Source organism: Bos javanicus, chromosome 7, assembly GCF_032452875.1.
Source record: "Bos javanicus breed banteng chromosome 7, ARS-OSU_banteng_1.0, whole genome shotgun sequence".
Taxonomy (NCBI): Eukaryota; Metazoa; Chordata; class Mammalia; order Artiodactyla; family Bovidae; genus Bos; species Bos javanicus.
In genome coordinates, this window is record NC_083874.1 from 45,584,878 (window position 1) to 45,598,312 (window position 13,435).

General features: G+C 55.6%; 1 protein-coding gene and 1 long non-coding RNA gene across 12 annotated transcripts in view; one reads left to right on the plus strand and one right to left on the minus strand.

Moving 5' to 3' along the window:
* Nucleotides 1-442: 442 nt before the first annotated feature.
* JADE2 (jade family PHD finger 2) overlaps nt 443-13,435 on the plus strand; it is a 52,048-nt gene continuing 39,055 nt past the window's right edge. The window contains exons 1-3 of one of the 11 annotated variants that reach the window (XM_061423515.1): nt 443-1,179; nt 1,338-1,419; nt 11,893-11,950. In XM_061423515.1, the coding sequence (XP_061279499.1) occupies nt 950-1,179; nt 1,338-1,419; nt 11,893-11,950 (370 nt within the window). In that variant the 5' untranslated portion in view covers nt 443-949. The other 10 variants (XM_061423513.1, XM_061423514.1, XM_061423524.1 and 7 more) reach the window with 10 other exon arrangements.
* LOC133251280 (uncharacterized) lies at nt 3,441-4,857 on the minus strand. Its single transcript, XR_009737559.1, has 2 exons — nt 4,701-4,857; nt 3,441-4,568 (listed from the first exon to the last, which is right to left on the minus strand). It is a non-coding gene; the product is annotated as an uncharacterized LOC133251280 (long non-coding RNA).

Genomic DNA, 13,435 nt, shown 5'->3' on the forward strand with positions numbered 1-13,435 from the left:
AATAGGTAACATGCGGTGTTCCTGAGGATGAAGTAGGATGACTAACAGTCCACAGCCCAGAGCACGTGCCCTATAAATGGTCATTCACTCCCTCTTCTTCCTCTAGGTCATTTAACAACTGCTTGCCATGGGATCAGGATGGCTAAGAGGAGGAGCCTGTCCAGTCCTCTCCTACATGTAAACTCTCTACAACTAGCTCTAAGAAGAGCAGTTCCCTTCAACTGTGCCCCTGTAACTTGGTACCTCCCCTCTCACCTCAGATACGCAGCTACCATTGAGACCGTGACCATGAAGTCCGCAATCATTCAGTTTTTTCTCCTGCCCTTCCCTTTGGCCCACAGTGGGAGATCTTGTATATGTCCCTCAGTTTCTCAGTGCTAACAGCTTTCAGGGAGTGTATTCGCACCCTTCCAAAATGTAGGCACCAGGAAAAGTGCTACTGTGCACTGTATACACTGAGTCAGGCCCTGCTATACACTTAGAGTCCATATATATATATATATATATATATATGTATGGCCTCAGGAAGCCTCCAACCACCCCATTCTACAGAAGAGGAGAAAGAGACCCAGAGGTAAATATACCTGCCCATATGAAGCAGCCTTGGAACTGCAGAGCCAGGATTAGAGCCTCCCTATTTAACCATTTTGTTCCATGCTCACAGTCTGGGACACCTGTTTCTGGGCACTGAGCTTGAGGTTCGGAAAAACCTACCAACTGACTACTGAACGCTGGAGCAAATCTAATTGGGAGGTGATACCCAGCCCCTCAATCTTGCTGGCAAGCCTCCCTAGACTTTGTGAATGAAGGCCAAGGAAGAGAAATGTTGCAGTGACTCCCTTGGAGCTCGTATTTCTTTCCTGTGGCAAAAAGTGCTTATTTCAGCATCCATCATCTCCCTCTTTGTTGTGTAGACAATCCGCCCTGTCTGAGGATTTGTGCTGTTATTATGAGTTTGTTTATTATTGGATTTATTTCTCCTATAAGCAAATGTGTTCACAACATTCCATCAGGGAATCTCCTTAATTGTCACATAAATGTCATCTTATGTAAATTGAATATTTATCTTTCCACAGAAGGGGTGGAGGGGAAAGAAAGGATAAACAACCTTCAGTCTTGGAGAGGGGAGGCGGTTCCTGTTTCAGTTCACAACTCACCCACGTGCCTTCAAAGTCAAAGGTGAGGTTGAAGAAATTATTGGATCATCTTTGAGGGACAGCCAAAAAGGAGGGGTTAGAAAAAGTTGGCAATGATGCTTTGAGGATATTGGGCCTGGCTCCCAGGTCTCCCCCTCCCCCAAACCCCGCCTGAGTCCAGACCACCGCCTCCCTCCCTAGCTGGGAGCATCTGAGAAGGCTGCAGTTTGCCCCCCACTTCTCCCCATCCAGAAGGCCAGCCAGGCTCCTTCCTCGAGAGAAGGTGAGTGCGGCGGGCGCAGCGGGCTGGGTGGGTGTGGCCCGCGGCTCCGGGAACGGACCCAAGGCCCCGCCAGCGCCCGAGAGCCGCCCGACAGCCCGCCTGCCTGGCGAGCGCAAGCTCTTCTTCCAGAAACTGCGAGGATCCCAGCGCACTGTTTGTGCACCACAAGGTCAAGTCGGGAAGTGGAGCCGGAGGAGGAGGGGCGAGGAGGCGAAGGGTGGGGAGAGGGGCGCCCCGCTTCCTCGCCAAGTGCCAATCCTTGGAAGTTGCCCCTTGGTTTTTAACCCTTTAAGGGGAGTGGGAAGGAGCAAGGGGGAAGTGGATACCCTCGGGCAAACTCCTACTGGAACCAGGACGTGCAGCCACCCACCCACTCACCCATCACTGCGTTCCCTACCCCCCGGAAATGCGGGGCTGAGCCGGGCGCCAGGAGGCACTCAGGCGGGGGGAGGGGGCGACGAACCCGAGAGGGACCCTCTCTACGGACCGCCCCTCCTTCTTGAGGTGGCCCACAATTTCAAGTTTCCCCAACCCGGGATGTTAGTTTCCATCTGCTCTGGGTGGGGGAGGAGAGCCGCGCCCCCTCCCCCAGAGTCGCGCGCGCCCCTCCCCTCCGCTCCTGCCAGCACTTTCTGCTCACTTCTGGCGCTGCAAAACGCCACGCGATTTATTCGTTTCGCATTTTTAAACCAGCGATTTAACCAGCAGGGCCTAGAGCGAGGGTCTTCCAGCGCTGGAACCCCGGGAGGCGGGGTACTCTGTGCAAACATCGTTCCCTCCGCGAGTGTCGCCTTCAGGCTGTTATTTGCAAAGAAACGTCTTTTTGACGCAGGGAGAAATGGCAAATTTTAAGTACGTCATTAATATGGCGCCAAAAGATTTTTTTAAGTATAAGCTTGCCTTTTTTTTTTTTTTTTTAAAGGTTGCGGGGGGCGCCGCCCCGGTCTGGGGCGCGAAGGGGGCGGGGTGTGAGCAGAAAGTGTGAGTGAGAGTGGAGGGGCGGGGTATGTGTGTGAGTGTGTGAAGTGTGAGCAGACCTGATGGGACTTGCACGGGCGCAGCCGCCGCTTGGGCCCGGCCCTGGGGACAGGGCGGGCTGGGGGCGCCCCAGAGCCCGTGGGGAGTACAGGCCCGAGGTGCAGGCAAGAGGGCGGCCCAGCAGGGTACCCTCCACCCGGAGGCCTGCAACGCTACCTGAACCCGCTGCTGGAGCCAAACAACTGGGCGGGGGGGTGGACGGGGGGGGGGGGCGTCAGGAGTGGAGATCCGAGTGAATAAGAAAAAAGTGGCTACTCCCCCTCCCTCGCTCCTCCCGCCTGCCCCCACCCCACCCCCACCCCAACACATTTTTTTTTTCTAAAGAGATCACAAGGAAGTCTTGGTTTAAAAAGAAACAGAAACATACACAGGGGGGTTGGTGAATGGTGCCGACCGCGGCCATCGCAGTTGGAGGCTATTTGGGGGGGTGGGTGAGAGGCGTCCATGGAGTTACTTTGCGCCCACTCCTAGCGTCAAGGGCTTAGGTCCAGCGGGCTGACCGTCCCCGGCCAGGGTGCGGTGCCGGGGACCCCACGGCCCCGGCCGCCTCCTTCGCCACGACCCCGGATGGATGCGCGCCCCCCGCCCGCCCGCGCCGGCCCCAGGAGCTCCGGGTTTCAGGAGCATCCTTCCCACGCCGGCCCCAGCCGCGGCGCGTAACCGTGGGTAGCGCCCCTCGGAAGGGCACCGCGGAGCAAGGTAAGATCCAGCCCCCGGCGACTGGCCCTGCGCATCTCCACGGCGTTATTTTGTGTTTTTGCAACAGATCTGCCAGCGCTTCTCGCTCCCTCTCTCTCTCTTGCTCGCTCGCTCCCTCTCTCTCCTGCTGGCTGCCTGTTCTAGGAAGCCAGCGCGCGCGCGGAGGGGGGGGGGGGTGCCGATGCACAGCACAGGGGAGATTGCGCATGTTGGTCAGTCGTGTTTTAAAGAGTACATTGCGGGGAGGCTGAGAGGGACGCATGCAACAACAACTTTTGGAAGGGTGAGCTTGGCGACCTTCTTTATTAATGACTGCGGCAAAGCGCCCCTGGGCCGGGGAGGGGGCGCGGGCGGGCGGGGGCGCGCCTGGGCTGCAACTTGCCCCGCGGGCTCTGGCTGGGCGGAGGGTCTGCGGCTGGAGACCTGTGCGGAGAGGAGGTTGCGCGGCCGGGGACGTGGGTTCGGAGGACCCGGGGCTATCTGCCCTCTTGTCTCCCCGAGTTTCATTTTGTTGATACGCAGCACGTCCGGGCGCCGAACCGGGTCGAGCCGGTGCACATGACCCCGCGCTGGGTTCACGTGCAGCCGGTCCGGTCCCAGACACCTTCCGGGGGCCACCGCCTCCGCCCTGTCGCCCCCTCTCCCGGCTGGGTGCACGCGGGCTATGCACGCGGGGGCAGCATGCTCGGTTCCCGGGCGCGGAGGCTCTGCACAAATTAAGCAGTTTTTTGGAGGGGCGGGGGATACCCTTTCCAGGTGAGTATGGAGGGTTCACAGCTCCAGCGCGGGGGGCGCGGGTTGGGGTCGGGGGCAGCCCCCCCGTCCAGGGCTGCGCGGGAGTCCAGCGAGGGAGAAACGCTCCTGGGAGTGGAAATGTACCGGCGGCCGCCGGAGCGGCGGGTGCGCGCCCGCGGGGCGACGGCAGGGGGCGTGGCCCTTGTTTACCTTCTCCCAACTCTGCCGGTTCGCGTCCCGCTCAGGGGACGGTTCTGCAGTCCCCCTGCCCTCCGCCTCCGCCCCGATTCCTGGGTGGTACTGGGAAGATGTAGGCAAGTGGCGCCCCGAGCTTGGGACTTACACACCTGACCCCCAAATGAGTGACATTGCAGCCCCCGCCCCCACCAAGCACCGCTGCAGTCCCTCTCCCGGATCCCCGGCCCCGCCCCGCCCCCAGCAGTGGCATCTTCCCGGCCTCACCTCCTTCCTCCCTCTCTCCCTCCCTCCTTCCCACCCACTCGCCTGCGCCTGCGGAGCGGCTTCTGCCCGCCTCCTCTCCGCCTGGGTGCAGACTTGTGGCTCCCTCCGGTCCCTTCCTGCTTATCCCTGGCCCCTGAGATACCCTGTGCTTCAGGCCATGGATAGAGGGCGTCAGCTTGGTGGTTCGTAGCTTTAATGTCAGAAAAGGAGGATGTCTGCGAGACAAGCAGGAAGGCTTCACTGTAGCTTCTAGAGGCCCAGGACACCCACCCTCCCCACACACACTCTGTCCCCCACCACACACAGCTGCCACCCCCAAGGGGCTCAACTACTCTCACCCGTTATACCTAAGCTCCTCCTTCCGCTCCCGGGTCAAGGCCACCTCCCGGCGCCACCCCCTGCTCGAACCGCTTCCAGCCAGGGCTGGAGCCCCCCGCAGCCACCTCCGGCTCCTCCTCCCGGCTCCCGCGGTCAGAATCACGCCGGCGCGCCTCCAGCCTGCTGTCCCGCGGACTACCTTTAGGGGCAGGCTGGAGGCGCGCGCCACCCCCCTCCCAATCCCCTTAGCCTTTGCTGCCGGCCGGGACGTTTTTCCTTAGCACCTTGTCTTCTGGTTTCATGCCCTGGGCTGGTGGGGCGGGAAGGGCTGTGTTTCCCTTTGCTCAGTGCCAAGGGCAGGAAGCATCCGGCGCCTCTGGTCTCTGCAAATTCCCAAACTTTGCCCTCGCGCTTAGCATTTTCTCTCGTCCTCCCCCACTTTGGAATTCCAAGACATGAAGTTTTATACAGGCTTAAGTTTGCAGGGGTCACCAGGAGGCATCGCGTTTGCACTCCTAGCTGAGGAGCTGAGAGGACACAACTGACTGCTACCTTGCCTTTGTTGCAAGGGGGAGGAACCCTGAGCTTTGAGGCCTGACAGGCTGTCAGGATATCCCTTTAATGTTTATGTTTGCTAACTTAGTCTTGGGCTGGGTGGTGGTAGGGCCTCCTGGCCTCTCCTCCCAGGGTGACATTAACTCCCTCCCTTCACTGGTAAAATTCCCAGTAGGACATTTGGCAGAAGAGCTGGGCAGGGAGCTGCCAACCGGGCCTGGCCCTGTTTCCTGGGTTCCCAGGGTGCTGGCTTCTCCCCTACCCTGACTTCCTTTCCCACCTTAGGGCCCCAAGTGAAGGCACCATCTCTCCTGTCCCATCTTCCTCAGGCGGGTTGGGACTCGCAGAACGATCTAACAAGCAAAGAAGGAAAATAACAACAGAATAACTGTAAGAGGAAGGAATGAGTAATAAAGCCGACCCAGGCAGGGAGGAGGGCTTTCATGTTTAAGAGATGCTATTTGCTTTTTAGGTCACAGGCTGCAAAAACAGGCTTTGATCCGAAGTGGGCGAATAATTTATTGAGAAAGTTTGCATGGTAGGGGAAAAAAGGGATGTTTGTTTGATCTGGAGGCCTCTCACTTGTCCCAAGTGCTGTTGGCTGTTGTCTAGAGTGGAAAAGCATTTGGTTCCACAGCAAATGCCTCACTGAGGGAAGTCCTCGCCCCAGGCAGCAAGACTTGCAGTGAGTGTTGGTTTTGAAAGTATTTAGCCAAGGGTCTCCCCGGCACTTTTGGAGTTGAAGTGTTTAAGGGTAGAGTTGTTTGGGCTCGGGATGCAGCAAATGTTTCCAGAACATTTCCCATCCAACGTGCTTTTCCTTTCCCTAAATGGCCTGGCAGAATGGCCAATAACACTGATCCAAGAGGCAGTCGGAAATCTCCACTTAGCTTTTGTTGACAGGTGAGGTGGGACTCTGATCCCCAACCCCCAAGTCCTTCCAGAATCTTGAGGTTAGGCTTTTGGCACTGATTTCCACATCCTTGAGGTTGGGGGCAGGGTATTCTGATTAATCGTTGTCCCAGTTATCAGGGAGGTACTTATCTTACACCCAAGACCCAATCAGAGGCTTTCAGTCCAAATTCTTCACAGCTCATCCAGCAGGCTCTTTTTGGGACTCACAGTTTTCCCTTTGGGGTCTCTAAGGGGAGGCCAAGTTGAAGTTGTGAAGAGGGGAATATCCGTGTCTTGCCCTGTCCTCCATGTAAGATCCTCATTATGTGTCTCAAAGTTGAGGAACCCAGGAAGATTCTCAGGAAACCCACAAGAATCTGGAGTACCCCAACCATACTCCAAGTTGTAGATCTGTGCACTGGGTGCTGTACCCCTCCACCCCCCAGGTGGGGGGCAAGGTCAGACAGCCTAGGTTTGAGTGCTGGCTTTGCAGTCACCAGCTGTGGCAGTTGCTCCATGCCTCAGTTTCTTCATCTGCAACTGTACCTCATGGTGGGTGTGTGGATTAAGTGATATGTTGCATAAAGAAGAATGAGCACAAAGCCGGGCATGGGATAAGCACCTGATTGGTATTAGCTATTCTTACTATTAATACCTGGATAGGACCCAAATGGAGCTGACATTTGACCTCTCCCCTTTAAGGTAGGCCAGAGAGCCAGCTCCCTTCTCTGAAGAAGGAACCAGAAGGACCCTGCAGTTGCCAATGGGCAGTCATTTGTGGAGTGAGTGGGCTGAACTTTGCCCTCTCTGAGGTGGAGGGTAGGGTGCGAAGGTGCTGAAGGACAAAGTAGACAAAGCCCCTTTCTGTCTCCCAGGATCCCCTTGGCATGTCCTCAGAACTGGGTCTGGAGGGTGGGTGTGGAGAGTGTGTTCTAGGGGAGCTGGGTGCCCCTGGGACAGGCGAGCAGTGATGGGTGTTGGAGGAGGGTTAGGATTCCCTGTGATTGGAGAAGCAAGTCTGAGGATTTGTGTGTACAAAATCACTGTTGTCACAGCAGTTACTGTCCCTGAGAAGGCATTAAAGTTAATGAGAGATAGGAAAGAGTGGGGCTTTGACCCCCATTTAAAATGGTTTAAGAGTGTGCAGCTCTTGTTTTCTGAATGTCTGGCCTTCCCGACACAAGCAGGCTCTGAGGACAGGTTTTCCAGCCGAAATATCATTAAATTGTATTAGCATCTTATTACACACACGCCTTAGCGGTCTGCCTCAGACAGGGAGAGTTTTTGTTTCTCTTTGAAAGATTGTGTCTGGAATGGTAAATTGCCTGCTTGAAAGCCTTTTCCTCCCCTTTTTAAAGGAGGAAGACGAAATCCTGCTGTGTGTGGTGGCAGGCTGGGCAGGCCTGGTGGCCCCCAGAGAGGAGAGGCCGGAGGCCAGGTTGGGGTGTTTTAACTGCCCAGGGAGCTGCTGCAGTAGCAGGCCTGAAAGACCCACTGTTTCCAGGGTCAGCTGGAGGGGCGTTAATAGAGGCCCAGGGTGTTTATTTGAGTTTATTTGCGGAGAGGTCTTTAAAGGGGCTGGCATTGGGCATTGGTGTTTCAAGTCCAGACCTGGGTCCCCACTAAGACCAGTGGCTAGTGCTGCCAAGAAAACATCTGCCACCAAATTGCTGCCCTATTACTGAGTTGACATTGATCATTAGCCAGGAGCCCAACCAAATAAAGCCTCTTGGAAAACGTGTGAGGTTAAGACGGGGAAGGCGGGCTGTGCAAACAGGTCGAAATCTTGGGCTGGGGTGTTTGCTCCCACAGGCTGCGAGCAGGCTGGCTGGGCTGTGTGGCCCCACACTTCTGGAGGGAGGAGACAAGAGCACACTCAGCACTTCATGTGTACCAAACCCCTGTTGTGTGCTAGGTACAACTCGAAAGGGTACTGGGCACAAGCAAGGATCCAAACAGTTACGCTTTTTCTTGTTGTAGAACACATACTCTAAAGGAGAAGGACATTCAACAAGTAGCTCAACAAACACTCCTAAAGAAGCTGAGTAACTGGGTGGTGGGCTTTCTGTAAATAAGGCAGCTGGCATAGACCTCTGTGATATTTAAGCCGAAACCTGAAGGATGAAAAGTCCAAGGTGCCTGGATTGTGTAGACCATTACAGGCACAGAGCACACCTGTGCACAGGTCTGGAGGCGCGGACTGTCTGTTTCAGGAAACGAAAGGAGGCTGGTTCAACTGGGAAGTGGTGGGAAACGGGCTGGTGGTCAATATGCAGTAGGCAGGTACCAGATCATATAAAGTCTTATGGTTAGAAGCTTGAGTGTTGCCCTTGATCAACAGGAAGCCTGTGAAAGATTTGAAATAGGCCATATGACATGATCTGATGTATGTTTTTGAAGATCATTCTGGCTACTGTGTGGATCCTGGATTATGAGGGGGATGAATGAGGAGTCCTACGAGAGATGAGACTGGCCTGGGCCAGCGTGGAAGCAGTAAAGATGGGAAAGGTGGCTGGATTCTCCGCAGGCTCTGGAGGGAGTGCCCACTGCGCTTGCCAAGGGTCAGCGGTGGGGTGGAGGAGGCACAGCAAGGCTGCTCCCTGAGGGGACTTTAGGACATCCACACTCCCAGAGGAGAGCTGTGTGTGTCTCCATAGCTGGGGAAGGTGTGGGAGTACAAGCGGACTGGTGGCAATGGCAGGAAAAGGGGACATTTCTTTCCCAGGGTCTCCTTTGTGGTACTTCCTGTCCCTAAAAATAAGTACCTCATGACCCTGAATATTTTCCTAGGGCAGACCTTGCTTTGGGAGAGGTTAGGGGAGCCAGCAGAGAGGAAAAACGAGAGGCCAAGATCAAGTCTTGGCACCCATCCCCCACCTGCACGTGTAGCCCTGGATTTCAGCTTTGGTAAGAATCCTCAGTGTCCTCTGTGCTGGGTTGGAGGGGGACGTCATGGGGCAAAGCCTTGTCCCGCAGGGGAGGCCAGGCCTCTTTTGAGGCTTCATTGGCCACTGAGAAGAGGCTTACCTGAGGCAGGGAGACCTTTCGAACAGACTTGGTTCAAAGAAAAGAAGCAAAGCAGTGGTTTCCCTCTGAAGCCTAGTTATTATTCCAATTAAGCCGCCTCAAAATCTGCTCCCATAATAACATGCTGTCCAGGAGGACTCTGGGGTGTTTTCCGGAGGAGCTGGCTGAGGGTGGGGTGCAGGTCTGTGTGCTGACAGGTCACACTGGTCCTGGGGAGCAGGGAACAGTTGTAGGAGGAGGTCCTGGCAGTCAAAGGGTCCTGTTGTCAGGAACCTTCCTTACTGCACAGCTCACTGCCTTGCTGAGGAGGCCTTCAGGTGGCTGCTGGTAGAATTGTTCACCTGGCCCAAGTCTGCTGTGGTATTAATAACCAGCACCCATATGGAGTGCCAGCCACTGTGCTGAGGGCTTTATGCTGCTCTCCTTCACTCACCAGCTGATTCTGGCCCACAGATGTGTTTAGTTTGGCCCTCTCGAAGTGTTTTAAATATCTAAATCAGTTGCCAGCATTTTAAGTTCAGGAGATTTATGTAAAATTCCAGATCCAATTTGTGTCTTTGGGGAGGTATGTCTTTCCCAAGGTCCCTGGTCTAGTGAGGGGTGGAGATAGGATTTGAACTTGGCCTCCCTGAATCCAGTGCTGCTGCTTTTATGCTATGGGACAGCCTGGCTTGCAAGTGCCTGTTTGCTGGAAATGAAGAAAAATGCCGTTCATGTAGAGGATTTCGGAAGAAAACAGATGGGTGCACTAAGAGCACTTCTCCCCCTTCTCCTGCCCTACCTGTGACAGCTGGGTTGGCAAGATTCAGGCTGGAGTCAGAGTCGTGTTACAGTCACCTCTGTCACATGCAGACCCAGAGGACAGCAAGGATGGGCAAGGATCTGGGGGGTGGAGTGTTATTGCCCCATTCAGTCATTCAGTCTATGACCTGAGCCACTGGGCTGCACAGAGGCAGAGTAGTCTCAAGGTCAAGAGCATGGTCTCCTGAGTCAGAGAAACCTGTTACAAGAACTGTGATCTTGGGCAAGTCACTTAACCTCTGAGCTTCATTTTCCTCACCTGCAAAAAGGAAGCAGCCATCATGCCCGCCAGCACCAAGGGCCAGTTCTGAGGCCTCATTGGGGTCCCTGTGTGCCAGGATGCGCCCCTCCCCAAGCAATGGGTACTTAGCCGTTTCAACTCTGGTTCCTGCCTCCTTGGAATCCGTGCTTCTCCCCACCAGGCATGCCTCCAGGCCTCCACACCCTCTGGAGAGCACTTGGCCTCCACCTTTGCAGCTGGGCAGCAAGCAGCCCCAATGAACCTTCCATCCTAACCCTACTCTCGGGAGACATGGGGGTGGAGAAAAGCTCCTGGCTAAGGTCAAGTTTGAGGCCAGAGGGTCCTTCTGAGTAGCTCAGAGTTCTGGGTAATTGCAACCCACCTTAGAGAGCCAGTGCTCCTAAGGCCTCTGCAAGGCCACAATAAAATAAGGTGACCCCTCCCAGGGCTCCACATGAGCAGACTTGGGGTGACAGCAGGTGGCAAATGGGATTCACAGTGGGGCTGGGCAGCCTGTTGGTCGGCAGCTGGGCTTTCTCCCTACTGACACTGGTTCCTTGTCCTTTGTTGTGTACAGTGAGGCAGCCCAGGGTCTAGGCTGACAGAAACATGGTGAAAAGCACCGTGGGCTCCGAGCCCCGGGTCTGTTCTCTGAATTGGGACTCAGCCACTGACTAGCTGTGAGACCTAAGGCAGGTTAACAAGTCTCTCAGTGTGCTCCCTTCCAAGAGGGGACCAGGGCAGGCTCTGCCACCCAGGACTCTGCAGGATTAGAGGAAATAGTGGGTAGGAAAGCACTTCCAACAGGCAGGAGCTGACAAGGGCACAAAGGCAGCTCAGTGTGGGCTCGGGGATCAGACCACGTGGATTCAAATCCCAGTTCAGCCAAGTCTCTAGCAGGACAAGGCACTGAGCCTCCTCAGTAAATGAAGCTAATAGCTCACAACTCCCCAGGTTGTTAGGAACACGAGATAGCTGAGTTGGCATGGGAAGGGGAAAGAACTCAGTGTGGGAGAGCCGCCCTTCTACCTTGAAGCTAAACATTGTAGTGGAGGGAAAGTGAATTTGTATTTTTACCTGGAGGTGGACACTGAGGGGAAGGTGGGCAGCGCAGCCCATTCGCTCTGGCCCTGGTGTGGCTCAGAAGCCAGCTTGGAGCCTCCCTGCCCCCACCCCAGTTCCATGCCTCTCTGGCTGCTGCTCTCAGGATGTGCAGAATGTGCATCCAGTGCTTGCGGGCTGGCTTGCCCCTCAACTCCCATAGCCTGGTCCTCCTGGGAGAGTCTGTCTTGTTTCTGTTTCCCCTCCTCTGCCTCCAGCAGGGCGCCACTTGCAACTTGCAGGTGAGAGTGGATTCCGTGGCGGGTGAGGGAGCTGGGCAGAGGCAGGTCCAAGTCACTGCTCGTTCTGGGGCTGCTGACCTGCCTTGTCCTGCCTCGTTGTCATCTTTGACTAGATTCTCTGTTGTGTGAGGCTCTGGGCTCAGGAGCTGAGAGATGCTGCCCCCTCCCCCAGCCCCAGGGCCCATGTAGGTGGGTGAGAGAAGGGGGAGACTGCCTGAGGAGAAGGCTAGGGCATGGCCTTGTTCTCATTGTTCCTCTGCAGCGGGCGAGTGTGGGGAGGTAGATTGACGGGCAGTTTTCTGAGAGCTTGAGGATTTCCCAAGCTGCCTGTGAGTATAATGGGGCCTATTTTCGTTGCAGATGGAGGAGAAGAGGCGAAAGTACTCCATCAGCAGCGACAACTCTGATACCACTGACAGTAAGGCCTTCCATGTTGGGCTCCTGTAGGGAAAGTGTTTGAATAATTATCAGGACCACAGGCCCAGACTCGGGGGTGGGACATTGCTCCAAGGTCTCCATGTTGATGAAAGCATAAAGCAGGCCGGCCCCTCTGCTCCCTTTGAGATCCCCACACCACCATGGCCTTCAGAGCCTTGCTGTCCTCCTCAACTCTGCTCCCCTTCACCCTCTGGCTCTCAACCCCATGTGTTTTGCTCATGTTGGAACAGATCAACACCCCTCTGGGCTTTTCCTTGCCTGTGCTGTTCCGGGCTGCTAGGAACACACCTCACTCCCTCTGGCCCTGCTGTTGAGTCAGGGCCCTGTGGAAGTGTCCACACAACAGGCGAAAACACCTGGCACTCTTCATTATAATTGCCTGATCAGTTTTATTTCCTAACTAAGTGCCATTTCCTTATCAAAGTAAGCCCCTTGGTAAGAGAGGTCATGACTTGCTGACTGCCATATCCGGCTAGATGGAGCACATAATAGGTGATCAGTAAATGTTTGCTGAAGAAATTAATGAAGGAGCCTGACCTTCCTGGGATCTTGGCAGTAGAATCTCAGAGATAGACTTGTGTGGGGGCTGGGTGTGTCAGGTGGATAGAGGGGAACACTCTTACACAGAAAATGGGGCTTAGGGAGCCTCTTCTGGAATGTTGAGGCAAAAAAGCTTGCGTTAGGTGAGGGCTTGTCCCTGGTACCAGAAGGCAGCTCTTCTCAGATGCCCCAGGAACCCGGGCCTGCATGAGCCAATCGGAGTAGAGTGCCATTCTGCCCTGTGTAGGAGAGATGTGCTGCCAGGAAGATTCCCACCTAGTGGTGCCCTCAGGTGAAAGCCCAGGCTGAGAAAGAGGCTGCACTGCCGCAGAGGCTGGGCCTGGAGCCCTGCAGCTGTAGACCTTAGCTTGTTCACATATATGGTGAACAGCTGGGGCTGGGGAGAGCCTCAAGTCCCCCTTGGAGTCCCTGGAGTTCTCTAACCCCCAGGAACCTGAGGGTTTAGGAACACAGGCACTAGGGTGAGAAGCCAGTCCTCGCCTGCTCTCTCCCTCTGGGTTTCCTTCACTGTCCTTTGGGGTCTGTTTGCTCAGACTCCAGCTTGGCGCTGGAGTCTGACCTGGCTGGCTCTTCCTTCCCATGGCAGTAGATCACAGCATTTGGCCCTCTGTGACTGCAGTCACGCTGCCTGTGGCCTGTGTCAGTGTCCTCTGCTTCTAACTTTATTTCAGGCAAAGGAACCCTTGAAGCCCCAGGCACCTGCAGGGAGAGCACCTGGCACCCGAGCCCTGTTCCTGCATTGGAGTTGGGCTGGGCTGCGGCACACTCCCTTCTCACCAGTCCCCCCGCTGCCCATCTAGGCTGTGCTCCTTTGACCCCTAGGAGTGGAGTGACCCATAGAGTGACATACACTCTCAGTGTAGTCCCGCAAGGGCCTTTAGAACCCCAGTGATAATGGGTAGTG